Genomic DNA, 22,130 nt, shown 5'->3' with positions numbered 1-22,130 from the left:
CACACGGGGCAAACCTCCCCTTCTGTCCTCTTCATCCTCAAGGACCTAATTACCTAATTATCACATGTTAATGAGGGGGACTGCAGCTCCTCCCTGACCCAGTCCTTTCCTGCTCCAGGCATCCTTTTGCTCACAGAGCCGTATTTTATTTATCAGCTTTAGTGTGGTTTCTAGTCTCTATCAAATGAATCGTTCCACCTGGACCTCAATTTGCTCTCCAGATGGCTCAGCCCTCTTAAGCTGCCCTGGTGTGATATATTTTCTCTGAGCTGCGATGGGTTTTCCCTAGGTCCTGGCTCCTCCCTGGCTGGCTGTTATTGACAGCTGCATGGCTAATGCCCTGTAGCTCTCTGGCATGTCATTCAGCAGAAACAAAAGCGGATTTCTCCCCCACCTCTCCAGCAGTAAGGATAAAGGGGATGCTTTTGTGCTTCCCCAAGCGTTGTCGCAGAAGGGCTGAGCGTGCTTTGGTGAAGGGACCTGTCTCCGTGGATGGGAGCTCTACGAGAGGGAAGCTGAGTCTTCGCTAGGTCCCACCTGGAGAACACAACCTGTAGGCCAGGTAACATTGGACTTCTTGCACTAGCAGCTGGGGAGGCTTGTTAAAAAAAAAAAAAAAAATTAGAAATGCAGCATTTGCTGCTGTATGGTACTTGGGTGGAGAGTGTGACCCCCCCCAGAGAGGAGTGTGCATGAGTGAGGGTAATGGGGCAAACCCACTGTTTCTTTGGTGTTGGCATCATGTGTCTTATGGGTAGACAGGAGGGATGTGAACTGGGGAAGGATATTGGGATTAATTGGGGAGCGGGGGGGGGGGGGTTTCTCTTTGTAAGGAGGTCAGCCCGAGCTGTTTCTTCCCAGCACGGAGCTGTGCATGACTCTGGTGGCTTGGCAATGGGAGAGAAGTGGGGATATAGATGTGTTTTTCTTGGCTGGAGCCGCGTGTGCTGGCGAAACGTGGAGTCCGCCGTGCCCTTTGCAAAGGTGTCTCTAGAGAGCTGCCTTTGTTGTAACTTCTCTAAATCACTGAACCAACAGCGGTTCCCTTCTGTACACAGAGCCCTGTGCACCTGTCAGTGCCGTTCGGGGTGTTTAGCGCCCTTGCCTCTTCCCACAGGATTTTTTAGCTATTTAGTTAGGGCTGGTCGTGCTGCTTCACTGCTCTTTAGGTGTCTATCTCCCCCGTGGCACGGGCAGAGGTGTTTTCCCCATTGCTGGGGGGTTCTGGAGGCACAAAGGATATGGTGATGCTTTCTTGGGGTGGTGGGGTGAAGGACCTCAGGACTAGGTTTGGTTGTCCTACACACAGCTCCCCTGGTGCAGGTGCAGCCAGGCGGTGTCCTCTGGAGTATGGGGTCTCCTTTGGGGTCTGTGGTCAGACACGATGGCTCTCCGGGAGATACAGGTGTAGGAGAAGTGATGAAGGAGTAGACAACGGCAGGGATTTTTGACTTGTGAGAAATTCAAGGTAACCCTCCTCGAGGGATGTGCTACTTGCCTTACTGCAGGGGAGTGTGTGGACACCACAAAGCCACTGGTGTCTGGCAACTTGTCACCCCAGGGGGAACCTGTGCTCCTGCCAGAGGCTTGTGGGTGATGTTCCAGAGCCTGACTTGGGGGGCCCTTAAGAGCAGAGTCTGCACGCCCCCCACAAACTGTCTCTTTGTTACAGAGCCTCAGAAAAGCAATCTAAAGCCTGCATGTCTTGAAGCTGTGATCAGGAGTGCTCTGCTGATGGCACTTACTGGCACACACCCCACACCGCCTCCCTCAAGGAGCGGTGCTGACCCTCTGCCATGCTGATACAACACACGTGGTGGCATTGCTGTGCCCCTTTATTTAATATCCAGCTGGTGAAAGCACAGGGAGATCCAGGTTCAATCCCCTCCTCGCTGTTTTCCCCCCTCAGTGTCTGGGTTTGTGCAGCAGTGATGGGGCAGGGCAGGCTCTTAGGGAGAAGCGGAGTGTAGCAGCACCAAGCTGTTAGTGGGTCTAGGATGATCGAGGCAGGAGTTGAGAGTTTGGGGTCCTTGATTCACTTAGTGTTGTCAGAAATTGTCAATTCTTGTCGCTATTTCAATACCACGATGAGCCTCCACTTTTCAGACCTTCCTCTGCAGGCAGAGACCCTTCTCCCCGGGGGTGGGTTACTCCTTACAGGTGATCTGGCTGCCTCCCCCTGACCTGAGCAGGGATCACCCCTTTTGGATGTGCAGCTATTTGCAGCCTCCAGGCTGAGCACAGGACTTGCCCTGTCCTATAGGGATGGGTCCTGCTGCTCACACTGTCAGCGTGATCCGTTAGAGCTTGAATGAGAGAAGTCTTGCTGTGCTTCATTGCAATCACTTCATGAAATCCTTTAGGAAAGATTTAAAATCCTCTGGAGAACAAATCTAGCAGGAAAGGTATGTCAGATGTAGACATCCCCTTCTGCTTTTGGACCCGTCACATCATAGCTACCTTTAGCAAATCTCAGTTTCACATCCTTACTTTGGGATATGCCTGGAACACGAAATCTGGGGAGATGTGGTGGAGAGAAAAAAAATCAAAATACTGCATTGTTCCTGGCACAGCTGAGCTGTACTGTGGAGTGCTTGCATTTGAGAGGATGGGGGAAACCAGTTAGTAAGAGCTATGAGATGGAAAGGAAAGGGCGTTGAAGTGGTAGCAGAGCATAGGTTGGGCAAGACCTTAGAAGAAAAATCACTTAAAAGCAAAAGTTGGTGTACTGAGATGGGGTTTGATTGGAAATATCCTAATACCTGTCACTGTGCTGTGGTTTGGAGAAATATTGGTCACTGAAGAGGAGCCATGTGTGCAGGTGAAGGGGTAGAACGTGATTATTTTTTGGCTAGAATCTGTACTTCCTCGTGGCACCGAGGAAGATGCAGACACCATGATGGTGTTGGACCTTGCAGTCAGATATTTTAATAGCGTCCTGTTCTCTTGTCTCCTTCACTGCCTCCCAATCAGGATGCATCGAATGATGAAAGAAGAATCAAGTTTCAGGACAAGCAGCCTGGAAAATGTGACGCGGGACCCAAGCAAAGAAAAGCTGCACATGAAGCTCTGCAGTGGGTCCTGCCACGCTGAGCAAATCCTCCAGACGCTGAACTCCTACCGCCAGAGCGGCATCTTCACAGATGTGGTGTTATTAATTGATGGACAAGAATTTCCCTGTCACCGTGCCACTTTGTCAGCCAACAGCACGTATTTCCGAGCCATGTTTGGTGGCGACCTCAAGGAAGGCCACCAAGATATCATTAATATCCAGAAGATATCTGCTTCCACTATGTCTCTCCTTCTTGATTATATGTATGGGGGGAACATCATCATTCAGGAGGACAACGTTGAAGGCATCTTGGAACTGTCTGACTTGCTGCAGATCTCCAAGCTCAGGGATGCTTGTGTCACCTTCCTCGAAGGTCAGCTTCACCCATGCAATTGTTTGGGCATCATGAAGTTTGCCGATTCATTTTCCATTGCGTCTCTGACAGAAAAGAGCAAGAGGTTCATGCTGGAGTGTTTTGTGGAGGTGTCGTGTCATGAAGAGTTTCTGGAGATGGGTGTGAAGGAGCTGGTTGAATATCTGTCTGATGAGCAGCTGGTGGTCCCCAAGGAGGAAGTGGTCTTTGAAGCAGTCATGCGCTGGGTACGGCATGACGTACCTGCCAGGAAGGGAGCCTTGAAAGATCTCCTCGAGCATGTGCGTCTGCCCCTGCTTGACCCCACCTACTTCCTGGAGAAGGTGGAAATGGATGGACTCATCCAGGACTCAAAGGAGTGCATTCCTCTACTGCACGAGGCCCGCAAGTACTACATCCTCGGGAACGAGGTCAGCTCTTTGCGATCAAGGCCCAGGAGGTAAAACACATCATCTTCTTCCCTAGACCAGATGGTCTAAGATGATGGATCTTAAAGTCTTGGGTTGGTTGGTTGGTTGGTTGTTTTCTTTTTCCCCTCCGATTGCTTCTCTTCTGGCCTCCCTGTTTCCAAAATGAAGGCACTGAGGAGGTTTGCCTGGCTTAAAGGATTCCTGTGAAATTTGTAGTACTGCATGTGACACTTTGTTGTTGTTGGCCATCAGGGCTCTAGTCACACTGCTCTGGGTGTGCAATGATGCTATCCAGATCTATGTCCAGGCTATGGGTAGGAAAGAGTGTTTGTAGCTCTTTATTTCCATCCACTTTCACCAGTGGGTAGAGCGCTGGGTTGAGACCTGTTTTCCATTCCCAGCTCTGCCACTGGTCTGCTCTCATTTCACCTCTTTTAGTCTCTCCTCCACCTTCTTCAGGCTGTCTGTTAGCTGGAAGGCTTGGGCCAGTTGCAGTCCTCCTGGCCATCAGCATGGTGCTGCAGCGTCAAGAATTAATGTCCAGGAAAAAAAAAAAAAAAAGCAGTTACTGTCCAGATGGCTGCCTAGGCATCTCCAAATTGGTTTTGCATTCTTTTTTTTCTTTCCATTGATCTATTGATAACAGCAAGAAGAAAAAGAGATGCTGACACAGGCACCTGGCAGTGTAAAGTGAAGGCGGAAATAAGTGATTTCTAGGGTTGGATGTGTGTAGAAATCTGTACCTTTTTATGACTGTGAAGATTGGATTTGACCAGCCACGTTTTAAGTCTCTGCTGTTTCTTCTTGGTGCCAGAGGTCCCTTAGGGTGTGCTTGGTCAGAGCACAGATGGAGAACGCTGCCCTGGGGTGGGTTGCTACATCAAACCGAGTCGGTTTGCAAGGGTGCCCATCCTTTTCCAGGGCACGCCCGTGACCGTGGGGCTTCATGGCCAGGTTCTTATGGTCTCCTGCTCTTCAGCCCAAGGAGTGGAGCATCCTGGGCAGGAGGGAGGTTGCCCCAGTGCATCTCAGAAGTCCCAGCCTGGCATTTAGGGCATGATTCTGTCAGGTTTGACACGTCTTCTCTCTGCTGAATATCACAACAGGCTGTTATATACAGAACTGCTCAACGACAGGGTCTGTGGTGACCTCCTCAAGGGTGCAAACAGCTAAAATTCACTGGGGATAAACACCACACCCCACCCCACCCTCCCCAGCATCCACATTTTACCTCCCTCCTTTTACAGCTTTGGTCTTGAATTGTTTCAGCCTGCACAAACTGTGGCAGAGCTGGGGATTGGACCAAGTCTTTCAAATCCTCTTTCACCCTCCTCCTTTCTCTCCCCTCCTGCAGAGCCATTCCTCTCTTGCCACCTACTAGTTGGCAGGATTTTCCTTCCCCTGCTGTCTGTCTCGTCTGCTTGCTGCTATTAGGGCTGGAGAGAAAGATATTTCCTGGAAACACTTGTCTCTCCAGGCAGAGAGCTTGCTGCAGGCAGGCTGCCAGGAACAGCTTTCCACACTCGTGGCTGTGCCTTGAAGATTATGAGGTTTGATTGTGCTGGAAGGGGGAGGGTGAGCGGCAGGAGGCAATCTCACGAGGGACTTCTAAAAGTCATTCCCATTTTCTTTCCCTACGCAGTCTGGACCTCTTCCCACCCAAGCTGGGAGGTGCCTTTGAATTGATGGTGCAGACAAAAGAGAAGGTGCAGGGGTGAAATGTCTTGCCCTGAACATCAGTAGGTGACGCAGGAGAGGACTTTGCCCTGTGCATGGGGCTATGCTGCCGATGTCCTGGATAGGATGGGAGGGGTGATGGAAAGGAGCAGCCTGGCCCGGGGACTTACTCGTGCCCTTCACGGTCTAGGTTCATGGAGCTGGCAGAAGTCATCATCGTCATTGGGGGCTGTGATAAGAAAGGCCTTCTGAAGCTGCCCTTCACAGACCTCTACCACCCAAAAAGCAGGCAGTGGACAGCCCTCTCCAGCGTGCCTGGCTATACCAAGTCAGAGTTTGCTGCCTGCACACTGAAGAACGATGTGTACATATCAGGTGAGATACCCTGGACCAGATGGTCCCTTCCTGGTTGCAAAGAACAGCACAACCTCTGCTTGGACAGCCACTCCTTAGGTCTATCACCAGGTTTCATGCGTCCCAGCTTGGGTCCAAAGTCACTTCTTGGTGAAGTTTATCCTTAGGTGGTTTGGATTTTGCTGTCCCCAAGGAACAATTTAACCTTTTGAGAGGGAGGATTGTAGGAATAAAAAAGCCTTTCCCTCTTGTTTGTTGGGTATCTGTCAAAAGTGTTCAGCTGTGGAATGAGCTGGTTTTGGTGTATGCTCTCAGACAGGGTTTCCTAAAACAGTCTCCTGCCTGTCCCTCACTTAAAATATAATGCCTATCATATGAGTTCTATATAAGGGATAAGGCAGTGTAATAAGTGCCTTGAAGTCCAGATGATATCTCCCTTAGGAAACTTGGTTTACGTGGCCATAACCCAGTTACCATATTCTGGCCTAAACCGTTCCATTGCATGGAGGAATTGTGCAATATTGTGGTGTAATGAGGCGGTGGTGCTGTCCTTGGGATTGCACCAGACCTCCATCCCTCTGTTTCTCAGGAGGACACATCAGCAGCAACGATGTTTGGGTGCTGAGCTCCCAGCTGAACGTCTGGATCAAGGTTGCTTGTCTGCAGAAGGGCCGATGGAGGCACAAAATGGCAACGCTTCAGGGCAAGGTAGGCAGTGGCCTGAATTTTGGGAGAAACCAAACGTGGAGCACTTTTCCCCGGTACAATGAGAAACTCTCAGTGTGTGTTTGTCTTTTGGGTCATTCGGAGATGGTTTTGATGGGAGAGCAACTAGGACATAGCCAAGATGTCATTGGTTTCTGCCATCTGAAGTAGTCAAAAATGAAGTTGTAGCAATAAGATCTACCATGTTGTCCTGGTTTTGGCTGGGAGAGAGTTAAATTTTCTCCCCAGTAGCCGGTAGAGTGCTGTGTTTGGGATTTAGGATGAGAATAACGTTGATAACACACTGCTGTTTCAGTTGTTGCTAAGCAGTGGTCAAGGACTCTCCAGTTTCTCGTGCTGCCCTGCCAGCGAGGAGGCTGAGGGGCGCCAGAAGTTGGGAAGGGACACAGCGAGGAGAGCTGACCCAAACGGGCCAAGGGGATATTCCATACCATATGACATCGTATTCAGTATATAAACCAGGGGGAAAGCTGGCTGGTGGCTGCTGCTCGGAAACTGGCTGGGCATCAGTTGGCAGGTGGTGAGCAATTGCACTGTGCATCGCTTGTTTTGTATATTCTAATTCAATTTTTCCCCCCTACTTCCTTCTCAGTCCTATTAAACTGTCTTTATCTCAATCCACAAATTTTATTTTTTTTTCCCCTATTATCCCCCCCACCCTATTGCGGGTTGGAGTGAGCAACCGGCTGTGGCTTTTAGGTGCCTGCTGGGTTAAACAATGACACGTGGGATGGCGAAAGACTTCTGAAATAGCTGTGTTAAGTCTTTGGGTGAAAGCTACACAGTGGAGGATGTTTCGTAGAATGGTTTGGGTTGGAAGGGACTTTTAAAGATCATCTAGTCCAACCTCAAGTTTTTATCACGGCTTGGTGTCTGTCCTTCTGGCCAAGTCCCAGCCTCCTCTCGCACGCCGTGACAGCGTAGCCCGTTAGGTGAGTCCAGGAGTTTCTAATCGCCTTGTTTACTCCTTTTGTGGCAGATCTATGCTGTGGGAGGCTTTGATGGTTTTTACCGTCTCTCCAGTGTGGAGTGCTATGACACCTTCTCCAACAGCTGGTCAACCTTGGCCCCGCTGCCACAAGCTGTGAGCTCGGCGGCTGTGGTCTCCTGCCTGAACAAGCTCTACGTGCTGGGTGGTGCTGTGGATGACACCGCTAACACCGACAAGGTACCGCTGGGGCATCAACAATGGCCAAAGGCCTAAAAAAGAAGGTTTGCCAGGGGACGTGGAGGGAAATGGGGTTGTCCTTAAGCTACAAGGGTGCCTTTTTTTTTTTTGAAGACTAATGAAGGGTGTCTTATAATAAGATAAGTCATACAGTTAAATGGCCAATGAAGCTTAGGGGCCAAAGTGGGGAGCTGTCAGGGTTTGACAGTATGTGAGGCACCGTTTCAGTAGAGCCTGTTCTGCTCTGAAGCCTGGTGAGCCCTGAGACACCACAGGAGCAAACTTCCAACACTGTGGCCATTCACTTCAAATAATTAGCAACAGTAGTAACTGTATGGAAGAGATGTCTGCAAGCCAGACATGGTGCTTCTGGTCTCCTGAGCTTCAGGAAGAGCCATCAGTGTTTCTTCAGTCCACCTCTGAACACTTAACCGTGCACTGTCTGGGTCACTGTGTGGGCTTGTAGTTTGTCTGGCAGACTTGAATGCAAGAGGGAATGCTAGAGCCCCTCATCCCTTTGCTCACTGCACTGATCTCTGGGTGTTGAAGCTCCCATCCATGTTTCGTTTTTATTTCTAATGAATAGCAGCTTCATCTGAGCAGGGAGATGTGGTAGATTCATGTTCCCATAGCTGCGTTTCTCCTCCCAGGTCCAGTGTTACGATCCAGAGGACAACAAGTGGACGCTCTTGTCTCCCACCCCTTTTTACCAGAGGTGCATCAGTGCTGTCTGCTTGGACAACATTATTTATGTTGTAGGTGGACTTCTCAGTAAAATCTTCAGCTATGATCCGAGGAAAGACAGCTGGCGAGAAGTGGCCACCCTCCCTGGGCCTCTGGTAAGGAAGAATTTTAGAAAAGAACTCTCAGCCTTGGCCCTCTCTCTAGAAGAGCAGCCATCTGTGCTTTGCTGAGATTGAAGGCAAGGAAAATACATTATCTGTTTGGCTCTTAGTATGTGAATGTGACCTCTGTAGAGCAACTTAAACATATATGTACTCACTGTCAGTGTCCATACTCTTTGGAGGATGTCTCTACCGCATCAAACCCAAGTTTTCTTGCTGAGGCTGGGTCTACACTAGATATTAGTGCCAGAGGAGAGAATCTGTGGCGTGAAACCTTTGGTGTTAAGGACTCGTTCTTCACACCACGTGTTTTGGGGTGAGGGTTATGCTGGGTCTGGTCTGGTCTTTGGACTGAACAAGGACTGGTGGTGGTCTTGTGTATCTTAGTTTACTGTCCTCACGGTTTTGCACTCCAAAGCCATGCTGCAACGTGAGCTGTGGCACACGCTGATGTGGCAACGTGAGCTGTGGCACAGCTGAAGAGGAACGATGGGACACGTCTCAAACTGATCTGAATTAAAATGTCCCTGTCAGTGGACCCACATAAGTGGCTTTCACAGGGAGGTGCTGTCTCTCGTCTCTTGGTGGGCTTGTTAGTCTGGGGGAACTGCCAGAAACAGCAACAGTCCCATCAATGGCTTGAGGCATTTAAAGTGCCTAAATTCTCACTGAAACAGTAAGACTGCACCACCCCAAGAGCCAGCCGTCACTTCCCTACTTCTGCTCCCTTCTGCTGGGCGGGTGAGGGTTGAGCCTGTTGCAAAGCCCCACTCCCCACTCAGCCCCGTTGCCTAAAGCTGGAGGCTTGCTCCTCAGCTCTTGCGCTTTCCTTCTGCTTTCCAGGAGAGCTGTGGCCTGACGGTGTGTGGAGGGAAGATTTACATCCTGGGTGGCCGAGACGAGAACGGGGAAGGCACGGACAAAGCGTTCACTTTCGACCCGGTAACGGGGAAGGTGGAGCAGCAGCCGCCGCTGCAGCGCTGCACCAGTTATCACGGCTGCGTGACCATCCTGCAGCGCATGAACAGATGACCACGGGGCTCCACCTGCAGCCACCTCCCACCCAGAGCCTCCCCTTGAGACAGTGGCCACGCAGCACGCGAACAGACATCACACCTTTGTGAGGGGAAGGACAATACAAGCCACTGAAGATGAAGTGCTCCAGCCAGCCCCCGAGCAACCTCTGTTTTCTTTTTCCTGGCCTGGTGAAGCCAATGGCTTTGATGCTGGTCTAGGTGAGAGGAGGGAAGGGTGCTGGGTTGTGCGAAGCTGCATCGCAGACCTTGCCGCAGTAGGATTCAAGTGCCCTTGCAGCCCCTGGAACTACTGAATTTGACCTTTACTTAGGTTTTCCTGGCTGTAGATTACAGTTTTCTGTTATGCTGTTGACAGAGGCTCACTGTCCTGCAAGGACATGTATTTGCTGCTTTCTGACACCCAAGGCTGTTGCAGTAACAATTACAGTTACAGGATCCAAATCTTTAGCTAAAGCTATCAACTATTTGTTCATTTAGCTCTGTAGAACCCTGTGTCAAGCCACGGTGGTGACCTAAACGGTCATTAACATCCACAAACAATCCCGTTACAAATGAGATCTGAGACTGAGAGTTCAAAGCTGACATCCCAAGCAAAATTCTCCACTGAATTCCCCAAAACCTGGATAAATAGTCCAAGCTCTCCATTCTGCACATGCTGTATGAGGGTCTGTTCCCCCAAAGCACAGAGTGCTGTCTCTTTTCAGACATGTTTTGTGGTTGGACTGCTGTCACACTGCCTCTTTGTCATCGAGAGGACAGGTGAACCATGTAGCCGAGAGTTCCTCCTTCTGAGAGCAGAGGTAGGGGGAAGATTAATGTGTGGGAATTAAGCATGAAGACCTGAAGCATGGTAGCCACAGCGTCACAGCTGGCTCAGTGTGACTCTGGAGTATGCTATCACGTATTAAAATAAACGATATTTAACAGATTTGATACAGAGTCCCTGGGAGCCTGAATGTGCAGCTCATTTGGAGGGCAAGTGTTTAATTACACAGACTGCGTTGCTCCAAGCCCGTGGTCTCCGGTCCAGAAATGATCCTGAGTCCATTTGATTTGATAGAATAGCCATAGCTTTTGGTGTCAGTGTCTTTAGACCATGACTGGAACTGAAAATTTCTGATGGCTCCATGTAGATGTTCATGTTGTTCAATTAGGGACTTAGTTGCTGCCAAACGTAGAGTGGAGTCTCTTAAAAACTCCCATTATTTGTACATTGCAGGGTGCACCTCTCTACAGCAGGCTGCTGGCTGGCTGCTGTTTCCTCTGCACCTTTATTCCTCTCCCCAGTGATGACTTCTTCCTGAAGTAGAGGAAACTACAATGTCCACTGGCCCAGATACTTCCCTTTTCAGGGCCTTTTAATTGTCTTAAACCTCCTGGTTTTGCCTGTTTCTCCCATATACTTGTTTTTTATGTCGTCCTCTAGTACTTCTGTTTTCTGTCAACTCTGAGAAGGTCAGCTCTTCTTCGTGATGATATCAGGCTTGCCTGTAAAACATGGCAAAAAGAAGTCCCTGCTGAAGAACCAAAACCGGCTGCAGCCACGGCGCTCCGATCTCCTCTTCTCTTTAGGGAATGTGTGTTCTTCCATTGGCCAAGTGACAAGCAAGATGTTTCACTTCATGTAACGTACCTTACGGTCCTCACAGTCACGTCTGTAAAGTCTCAGGGCTATCATGGCTGTTTCGTTCATCAAAGGGCACTATTTGGACGTTTTCAGCCCCAATTTCTCTTTTGAGGCCTGTGCAAGGGGGTGGGGGTTACCCTTTTATCAGATCATGAGCAGCACAATGTGTCCTTTAAGCAATGTAAAGGAGATTCCATGCTCGTATCGGTTATTCCCGTGAGGAGAGAAAAAGAAATTTATGCTGGTAAAAGGCAATTTTATTTGCAATCAAATTGCATCCTCTCTTGGGTCATTTAATGGTGATTTCAGGAGAAAGTGGCACCTTTCCCTCAGTTAAATTGGCACAAAAGAAAGTAGAAGCACATCAACCCAGGGCCAGAAAGACCTTTATCTTCCTACAGCCTGATTTCCCGAGGACCACAAGTCACAGTCCATCTCTTACAGTTCCCCTGTGCCTTAAGCAATTCACCGCTTCGGTACGGGCGCCCCTTCAAAGTGTGTATCTCCACTTCAACCCATGATTCGTATGGCCAAGGAGGTTTTTAATTGTCCGCAGACTGTCCCATTAGCATGTCCGTCCTCTTGGTCTGTACTTTGGAAAACTCTGCTGGTGTCTCGAGAGTGAGTGCACCCAGAGGTTGCAGAGGCACGCGCTGAGCATCTGCCCAGCAGAGGATGGTGGGCACTGTGAGGAGTCAGGCCTTATCAAAGGGATTGTCCTCGTGCCAAATTTCTGCCTTGTCTAAGGTATCTGGAATAGGGCTGTGAACACAGACGTATCTCACTTGGCTGCTGACAGATCTTTGTGCTCTTGTCCTTGAAAAAGAGCGTCGTAATATATTTGGGTGTAGCAAGAGCCTTGAGAGGAAAAAGGAAGAGTTTCCCAGTTGCACTTACAACTTCTCTTTCCACAATCTTTCCTGATTTTCCTAATGCCTCCTGGGAGTCTCTTGCTGTACTTCACACCTTATTCCTGTAGAAGTAAGCATGCTCAAAAGGGTAGCGGATACTCTCATCAGCTTTCTCATGTGCTTTTGACGTGTGTGGTGTGTTGCTCTAGGTGTAACACGGTGGTGGAAGTTGTGGCATAGATGCTAAAATGTTTGCCTCCTTCTTGGTCCTGATATTCGTTGTACCACTGAAATGTGTTTGCATTTTGTAAGGGCTGTGAGCTATGGGCGTGCAGGGGAGGGTTAGGGAAGGAACTTACCTTGGTTTCATTTATAAATATTCACCTTGAGTCCTGAGTGCTTTTGCTGCTGGAATTTTGTTTGTGCATATTGCTTCACGGCATTCCAAAAGTATATTGTTGATGGAGCATCAGAGGAGCTTTGGAAACCCATCTTTGAGTTGTCCCAGCCTTTGTCTGAGGTACCTGAATTCTCAGTCTAAGCAAGTAGGAAGTTTAAGGTATTGCTTTTTGTCTGCAGGGAATGGTACCTTCAACTATTATATGGCATCATGGCCAAGTCGGTGTAGAGAAGGTTCTTGGATCATTCAAACTCAAGGATGGGGAAACTTTTGGCGTGACGGAAAGAGTATTTCCGGAGAAAATGAAAAATTATTTGTCTTGGCAGATTCTTGCTCTTCCTTGGTGTGCCAGAAGAACACAAAGCGTGAAACTGTCTGCCCCTACAACGCGCTTCGTTTTCTGAGAAGACTCTTTTCAGACCACACGTAAAGCACCTCCCTGCTGTGTTGACAGTAATGCACAGACTTGCTGTGGGCGCTCTGTATAGCAAAAGATGTAGAAAGAAAGTAGTGATCATCTGCAAAGCATGTGCAGTAGTTTCAGTTTTATGTATTTAAGCTTTTCAGAACAAAATAAATAAGTTGGTTTTTTTTTTCACTCCAAAACAGCGATTGTCAATCACTTCTAAGTGGCACTTAAACCATCCCCTTCCTCCCCCCGTCCTTTTGGTTTTCCTGCTGCCTGTCTCACTACTTGTGTTATTTTGGGTATGTTTGTACTTTGGATGGGAGCCAGAGGGAAGAAAAAGCTTTTTTGTGAACAAATCACATGGATGGTGTAGACAGCAAGTTCTTCAGGGACTGATAACATTTATCCATGACACGCAGACTGGAAGAATTATAAATAACCTCAAAGATAGGGCTGCTGTGGAAAGCAAGCTGAACTGCTTGGTAACCTTTGCTACCTAGTTAAAAAAAAAAGCCTTTTTATTGCAGGCAAATGAGATGTGATGCAACCGGGCAAGAAACAAATGTCACCCAGAGCTAGAGAAAGGGTCCTGTGGAGCAGCGTCCAGAGAGGGATTTGGTGGCTAGAGTGGAGAAGCAGCTGAAATATTTTCCGTTGTGACCCTGTTAGCAGAGATGTGATTCTGGGATGCGTGAGCCAGAGGGATGACACAGAGGGCTGCGCAGTGTCACTGCTGTCATTGCAGAGCAGACGGGACTGTGGGAGCAGATCCATGGGGTGGAGCGTGTGAAGGTCCTGAGGAGCAGAGTAGAGCCATCAGAATTATTCAGGAGTGGGGTAAGGATTACATTGAGCTCAGCCTGTGGTATTGAGCAGAAAGAAGGTAAAACCACTTTTAATACCAAGTCTTGATGACCTGAGTGTCACCTTCACAGACACTGCTGGGTCCTTCTGTTCCACAGCAAGCAAAACCCAGTCGTGGGGAGATCAAGTCATGTAAATCTAAGTGAGGGTTTATATACCTGAGCTGAGGTTCACAAGCTTCAGCTTTCACCCATCAGAAAGTCCAGTGTACTCCTCAGAGATAGAAACTGTAGCCCCCTTCCCAAGTCACCAGGGAAAAGGGGCCCCTCTAAAGAGTGAGTCGAGCCCCTTGCCTTAGATGTGTTTTTTGGAGAGAGATGGGTAGCCCGCTGCCTTTCACTCTTGGGTCACTTAAGAGAGACCTTGACGACTACTTTGAAGTAGCTACGTAACCTTTAGGAGGAAGCCTCTCTCCTACCCTGCAAGACCTTTACATCAAGGCTAGATGCATTTTTTGAAAGAGATGTTTTTATTCTGCACAAATTATCACGCTCTGGGAACTGTGATAAATGAAGGAGTAATTATAGCACTTGTCTCAAAGTTTGGGCCTGCTGTTGCATGGAGTGAAACCATCTGCCTCCAGCTCTGCTCTACTGTGGCATCATGGAGAGGTCACTAGTCTTCTTTGACAGGAGGCGAGAGCCATCAGCACTTCACAGTGGGCACCTCAGGGAACATTTTTTCACCACCCGACAGTCTCTACATAAGGCAAGGCTGAGATTAGCTGCCTTCAGGCAAAGCTTTCACACAGGAGGTTTACTCAAGGCTTACTCATGGGAGATGACGACAGCTCCCCACTCTTTTGCCATGGACTGGGTCTAGGCTAAGCCCACCAAGGACTTCCACAGACCCAGACAGAGATCATCTTTAAGACTGCCATTGGTATGTCATCTACCTGTCACAATGTCACTGGTCGTAGAAACGATTTTATCCTCTCACTCCTCATACTGCCCTTTCACCTCTCTTAAACCTAAACCTTCCTCCTTTAGTTTTGCCTTGCCACCTACAAGCTTGGCCTCCAGAGATAATATATCACTTGGCCCTGACCTCCCCCTGGCCTGGGCTGTTCGGTGGTTCCTGTTCCTTCTTGCTCGATCACTTCAGGCCTGAGGCTTTTGCTGTCTCTAATGAATCCAGCTTATTTGCTTAGATGGTAATGGTTGTTTTTAATGCACAAAGCTGAAAAAAACCCAGCATGAATGTGGCAGGGCATCACGATGCTCCAGCCCCTGGAGATGTTTGGAGCTGTCTTTGCATTTAGCTGTCCAGCTGGCAGGAGGTGATAGCACCGTGGGGCAGGAGAGCTGTGCACAGGGATGCAGGTCCCATCTGAAAGGATGAGGTAGTGCTGATTAACTCAGATTAAGGGTCACAATAGCCAGCTGGGAACTGGTGGGCAGAGATAATAGCCATTTCAGGGGATTGTCTCTCCAGCTTTAAATACTCCTGTAAGAAGGAAGGGGAGGGGGGAACTGTCAGATTTATCGCAAGGTTGACGTGATCAGATTTATTTCCTATTAAATGCAAATAATGGTAGGACCAGCAGGGTCACTCACACCCAATATCTGGCTTCAGATTCCCACCTCATGTGGAACAAGATGTTTACCAGTTTGCAGTGATAAGAATTGAATCCTGCTTTTAGGACTCGTACACCACATCTCTTCATGGGTGCAAATGCTGGGTTGTGTGGATGGACACAACAGGGGTTGTCCAGGTGTTGGGCTGTGGTGTGATGGCACCTGAGAGACCCTGTGCCTGAATGAAAGAGGATTCCCAAGTCCCGAGACTCAGTTCTGAGCGGGAACTGATGTTTTATAGTCTATATACTGTTTTTCCCCCTGTGGCCGTACAATATCAGAGGGTAGACTGAGAACAACTGTAGAGTAAAGGGAAAAAAAAAAAAAAAGATAGGCATGCAAGCAGCAGACAAACCTGGGTGTCCTAAACATCCTAAGTATTTCAAGGTGAACTACTTTTTTACTTGAAAGGCAGAGAGCTACACTGAGAGCCTAGGTTCTCTGAAAGCTTTGATGGTCTTTGGGTATTTCCCTTGAAGGCTTATATGTGTCTTGGATTAACAAGAATGAAAAATGCTGGTTTAACAATCTCAGCAGTCTAGGCAGTGATCAAAATCTTTAGATTATACCTGAAAATTCAAACAGAAAAAAGAGCAGATTCCTCTGCAGGGAGGATGAGGGACTTGGTGCTTTGTTACAGAGCAATCCATTCATGTCCAAAGCGCAAGTATTGCTAGAAGGTCACCCAAAATGAATCAACGTGAGCCGGAGCATGGAAGGAGATACCTTGTTCAAGCAGATACTAGGCCTGGAGGAAGCATTGGCCCGTCACACCTTTGCAGAAATATTGAGATATAAAGTATGTAAAGTTCATTTTGTGTCAGCCAGTTGTGATGGCACCAGACTGAGACGCCAACACTCACCCAGCCCCAGAGAGTTGGGAATCTGCACCGGAGCAACCTTGACACGAGCAACTTACCCCAAAACACCTCTAGCTGCAGAAGGGGTGGTTGGAGTTGGGGTTGTCGCACCGCACAGGTGGGTTACCACACGTAACATCTCTGAGGAAGGTACTTCTCGGAGCGGGAGGGCTCCCCGCTGCTCTGCATGGGAAGGTTGGCTGGGCCCCCATCCAGCCTGGGCTTGGTCATTGACAGTCTGTGCTGGGTCTCCCTTTTTGGTTCCCATTAATCTCTGCGGAAAGGGGATTCAGAGGCATGTCTGGGCTGTAGCCAGCAGCCTTTGTGCTCACCGCTTTGGTGACAGAGCCTGTTTTCAATGAACCGCCAAGACACCGAAAGGGGACTGAAAGCCTCTGTGTGCAGCAAGCCCCACCGGCAGCAGCAACAGGGCTGTTCTGCATGGAGGACCTGCAGCCTCTTGAGGAGACTATTCTACCCACGTATTCTACCCTGTGTGGGACAGGGATGCTCAAAGGAACGGCAAGAGCTGGATGCAAAGGCTGAAGAGGAGGGGAAAATCCAGGATGTGGGGCAGAACGGAGGTGATTCTTCATGGTAAAGTACAATAAAGGTATATAAGAGCTAAGCTCTGGTTGCTTCAGTAAACTTAACCACATGTGGCTTGCACTGTTGAAATATGCTTTGCTCCTTTTAATACTCTTGTAAAGTGGGGAAATACCCCAGTCAGAGGGGGCTTTGGAAGCATAAGAGATACATGAACACCTAGCTCTGCAAAGTTATTGGGTGCCCTGAAGTATTTCTCTAATCTAAGAAATAGATAAAGGCCATAGTGACTTATCCAAGGACTCGGTAAGAAGCAGAGATGATGATAAGAGTCTCCCCACCTGACTTCATAGAGGTGTTAGTGTTAAATCCATGTGGTCAGTAAAGAGGTCTGGATTATCTTCTGGGGGCACTTTTAGCTGAAGATAAATAAGTGCACATCAGATAAGGTGATAATATAGATTCATCAGTTGACCCCCTGAAGTTGGGGGACAGTCGTTGGAGCCTGGTCACGGGGCTGGTGTAAGTACATGACAACCTTTAGTCTTGAATTCCAGTGTAGCATTTTAAAAAACTCTTCACACGTATTTAGCCATCTCTGAAGTTCACTGCAATGATTCTGTCATGCCTAACCTCTTCTTGGTATCTTATTTATCCATTAAAATGTACTTTTAGAGTCAAGTGTAACCAAAAGCAATAGCAAAAATTCTGTTTCCCTTTTGCCCTTATCCTTAATGACAATAATAATAAAAAAAATGTATATTTTTAACCAATATTTCGCAAATCACTTTTTAAAAAATCTCATGTTTGTCCCCTGAACAGCTGAACTGGACATTTTGATTTGGAAATTATGAGCTGTATATTTTGAAACACCTTGTCTCTTTCTCATTCCAACCCACAGCTCAACACCTCAGTGTAGTACAGAACCTGCTCCTGCACTGACCCAGCCAGCCAGACCCAAGAAATACAAATCGGATAGCAGATCTGGGCATCTGAAAAGCTCTGGGATGTCCAAAACAACAACAAAAAAAAACCCTATAGAAAAAAAATCGAAATAACTGGTGTTTTTTCCCCATGGCACAGCTCATCTTCCCCCTCCTTGGTTTGAAGAAGCCTGGGAAGGTCCCACTGGGATGGGGTTCATTCTCTTGGAATAAAAATTGTACCTTGGTCTTGCTCAGGCCACTCCCCACAGACACATGTTTCTCTTAGCAGCTTTAATAGGATCTTGCGTATATGACCTGCCTTCACCTGCAGATTAATTAAGCCCTGGAGATAGATGCTGGCTTGTTTTCTTTTCTATATATCTCTTCTTTCCGGAGAGTAGAGGGAGTCTGCATGAAGTCTCTAGGTTGACTCAACATTTGGTTTTGACAAATCTTTCCTGTCTGACCTCAACCAAGTCATTTAACCCGCCAGATATCTCTGTTCCCTCATCAGTGAGTTCGATATATCTTCTTTCTCCATTCTATAGCACCGGTCCCTGAAGAAAAAGCTACAGTCAGATCAAACGGAATTCTTCACTGTGCTATAAGAGATCTGAAGAAGCACAGCACAACAGCCTTCAGTTTGGGAACAGGTGGGTGAAGTGCAAAAAAGTAAAGTAAAATAAGACTTTAAATGAAAGAATCATCTCTCTGGTGTCTACAAAAATTCTTTGAGCATTCAGTGAGCAAAGGATAGCTGAAAGGACAACTACTTGACAGTTTATTTTGATTGCTTTATCTAAATTATACATATTATAAATAAATATATAACAAACACATTATATAGAATTAAGCTGAACTCTTAAACTATGAAACTCAGTAGGATTAGCCAAACAGGGTATTCTGGCAAATCTAATTTGGCAAAAGGCGGTTTCCTTTTAAGATAAAGGTTAAGATATTGAGATAGGAGCTCCACAACCATGTAGATGTTGTGTTCACTAAGAACAGAAAGAAGTCAGCGGCGAAATAATCTTTGATAAAATAGTGCACAACACACAAGTGCAACATCAGCTATGAAGGGAGATAAAAATCTTCTTGATGTCCTTGAGGCAGGACAGTTTTTCTCATCACGGGTGGCTCTGAGGAGCTTCTCGTCACCTTGATCCTGTCTCCACCCTACTGCAACAAGCCCACGGGGAGCCAGCTCTCCTAGTCACGGCTCCACAGAGCTGTTTGCTTCTCTGCTGTTTCCAGCTCCCCTTTCAGTTGTGTTATATCAGTCCTCTGACTCTCAAATATCCAGGTGAGCTCTCTCGATGCCTCCTGTAACGGGGAATCTGTTGCTTTTCTTTCTCATCTTGCCGCTGGACACCTTCCAATTCGTCCTTGAGGCATTGAGCATAATTTTTGAGTTTTTGAGCTTCACTTCTGCTTCCTAGCATGTCTGTTAGAGTTTGATAGCCTTGACATGCAGCCAGCTGGTCAACCATACCATTGATTTGCAAGATTAGTTGTTTGTTGGCACTCTTGAGGGTTTGGGTTTTGTATTCTAGCAGTCAGAGCCTCTCTTCCCTTTGTTGCACTATGTCTTTCTGCAGCTCTTCTACCAACACCTTGTGGCAGCCCATATTGGCTTGCAAGCCACGGTTCAGAATTTGCACATTTTTGATTTCTTCTTTCAGCTCACAGTTTCTCTCTAGCAACCAAATCTCTGAGGTCCCATAATTGATTTTGCAATGTTTCGTTGAAAGAGGTCAGACCCTGAAATGAGGTTTGCTGGGGATGTCCATGCTAGTGGTGGAGGAAAGGTTCTGTAGAGGTGAAGCTTTGGAAAACTGTAGAAGAAGGTGGTGGGGAAGTAAAATTTTGATCACTTTGATTATTCCAAATCTGATATTTAGTGTTGCTCCATTTGACTACCTAGTCCTAGACGACCTGCACCTAGTGACCATTTCCCTTTATCAGCAGGACCATTTTTAGTACGTCGTTACTCATGTGGATTAAAGCCATTATGAAAATTGGAGGCCATATACTTTGGGCCCATCCTTTTGGCCCTGGAAGAACAGAAATCTGCAATTCATGATCTGAGTGTACTGTGAAGTTTATGGCTTGAGTCCAAGCAAACCAGGCTGCAATCATATTCAGATCTAGTTAAAAAAACATCAACCAAGAGAAATTTCTCCTAGCAAGTCCTCATCTTCCCTAAACTATTTCACTCCCTTTCTTTCCTTTTAGGAAGACTGTGATTAGGACCTTTTAACTAAGCAGCCTGGATTGAACCAAGAACCTATTAAGAAACATTAAAATAAGCACAACAAAGCCTATATTCTCAGAGGGAAGAGATTTTGTTCCCCCCTTGCCTCCAAGCAGTGCACTTCTAGACCCTCAGTCTCAAGAAGAAATTATAAATAATAAAGGAGATTTATGCTTTGGGGAGACACCAATCTCTCTCCTTCTCTTTTTCTCTAATTAAGGCATTCCAGGAGTTATTGCAGGAGGTGTTAGCAATGGTATCAAAACCCTTCATAGCGACTAACTCAACCCCCTCCATTTTTTAACTCTTAAGGCCTGTTGCAGAACATAGGAAAGTTAATAAAAAGCCTTTTGCCGACTCCATCAGCCTCAGGGCCAAGCCCTCTTTTAACCCCTGATATGAAAGGCTTGCACAAGCTGTCATCAAAAAGCCTGCATCTAAAACTGCAGAATGGCTCAAAATCAACTTTTATTTTCCTAATGACACGAGGGAAAACAAAAGCTGTCTTTATGCACGTGATTAGATGAGTCCTTAGGCCATGCGAAAGTACCTGGTGGGGATGGTATGAGGAGCCCTTGGGGTGGGAAGCCCCATGATGCCCTTGCACCAGGCCCATCAATCATTTAAGATGCTAAAATAGACACCCACTGCCCCACATCTGTAACGCCTTTAACTTCTCAATGCCCCTCTTTGAGAGGAGTTTGCTCAGCTTCCACATAACAAGAGCAGTATGATACCTCTAAAGTAGGAAATACCCGTCTCCCACAGAACCTGGTGGGGTATGGATGTCCAGTGCCCTGAGGGACTGTTGTTCTGCTTGCTTTGCTCCGGGTTTCCCAGCAAGTCAGTGGCAGAACATGGATTTCAATGTACGTCTCCCATAGTCCGTGCCAGGGCTTTTGCGGTCGCAATTCTTTCAGCTCTTGTAGCCTGCTACTTGCATGCAAACACGAGCTTGCCTGGTTACAATCCCTCGCATTGTCTGCAATGCCTTGGCCAAAGAAAATTGAAGCGGGTTTTGCATGACTCCAATGCAAAACCACAGGCTGGCTGGGGGCACTGGGGAAGACCACTAGACAGGCAAAGACGTTTTAGCCTTATATAGATAAATACAACAGATGCCAGAAGTGGTTTAAAGACAGTAAATAAGGAATATCGGGTCATTCTGCACAAATACATAAACCAGAGGTCATTTAATTAAATTACCAGGTGGGAAGATAAGAACATGCCGAGGTAGGGATTTCTCTTCATGTCATTGATCTGTGAAGTCATTGCCAGAAGACATGGGGGATGTCAACAATTTACATGTCTTCAGGAAAGCAAATGGTCAAAGTTCATGAAACAAAAATCCTATCAGGTGATTTAACACAAAAATACCATTCCTAGCTCAAGAAAACTGTGAGCTACAAACTGCTGGGGGAATATACAGTGAGAGCTCTGGTGAGACCCCCCTGCAGGGCTGGGTCCAGCTCGGGGACACCAACAGCAAGAGGACACGGACCTGCTCCAGCGGGGCCAGAGGAGCCACGGAGATGCTGGGGGGGCTGGAGCCCCCCTGTGAGGACAGGCTGGGAGAGTTGGGGGGTTCAGCTGGAGAAGAGAAGGCTCCGGGGAGACCTTAGAGCGGCCCCCCAGGGCTGAAAGGGGCTGCAGGAACGGGGGGAGGGACTCGTCATCAGGGGGTGTAGGGATAGATTGATGTTTTAAACTAATACAGGGTAGACTTAGATCTGAGGCAGAAATTGTTCCCTGTGAGGGGGGTGAGGCCCTGGCACAGGCTGCCCAGAGAAGCTGTGGCTGCCCCCTCCCTGGAAGGGTTCAAGGCCAGGTTGGACGGGGCTTTGGGCAACATGGGCTGGTGGAAGGTGGCCCTGCCCAGGGCAGGGGGGTGGAACTGGATGATCTTTAAGGTCCCTTCCAACCCAAACTATTTTGTGGTTCTATAACTCTGTATCTGCTTGTACCTTCTATTGGTCTTGAAATTCTTGATTAGAAAGATGCTTAGTCTGAGCCCAAGGAGCTGTTCCTGGGGTCTAAAAGGCTGAGTTTATGAAGGGCCCGTGTAACACCTGTGCCACACTGGAACCCAGAGCAGGCTCTGTATCAGCCGCTGAGCAGCACCAGCCTTCCCACTACAAGCAATATGAATTACTGTAACGTCCTGTTGGGTGGAA

General features: G+C 47.8%; 1 protein-coding gene across 3 annotated transcripts; it reads left to right on the top strand.

Moving 5' to 3' along the window:
• The first annotated feature begins 437 nt into the window (after positions 1 to 437).
• KLHL35 (kelch like family member 35) lies at positions 438 to 13,120 on the top strand. 3 transcript variants are annotated; one of them, XR_012635645.1, is made up of 8 exons: positions 438 to 562; positions 2,974 to 3,864; positions 5,703 to 5,887; positions 6,456 to 6,574; positions 7,572 to 7,760; positions 8,411 to 8,599; positions 9,449 to 9,840; positions 11,069 to 13,120. XR_012635645.1 is itself a non-coding variant. In XM_074933104.1 (7 exons), the coding sequence occupies exons 2-7, from the start codon at positions 2,975 to 2,977 to the stop codon at positions 9,635 to 9,637; spliced, it is 1,761 nt and encodes a 586-aa protein (XP_074789205.1). In that variant the 5' UTR covers positions 438 to 562; position 2,974; the 3' UTR covers positions 9,638 to 13,120. The 3 variants fall into 3 exon arrangements, 1 of the variants encoding a protein (XP_074789205.1); XR_012635646.1 differs by having other exon boundaries at positions 9,449 to 12,250; positions 12,847 to 13,120; XM_074933104.1 differs by having other exon boundaries at positions 9,449 to 13,120.
• Positions 13,121 to 22,130: the final 9,010 nt, after the last annotated feature.

Source organism: Athene noctua, chromosome 1 (assembly GCF_965140245.1).
Source record: "Athene noctua chromosome 1, bAthNoc1.hap1.1, whole genome shotgun sequence".
In the NCBI taxonomy this organism is placed as follows: domain Eukaryota; kingdom Metazoa; phylum Chordata; class Aves; order Strigiformes; family Strigidae; genus Athene; species Athene noctua.
This window is presented reverse-complemented; position numbering and strand designations above follow the sequence as displayed.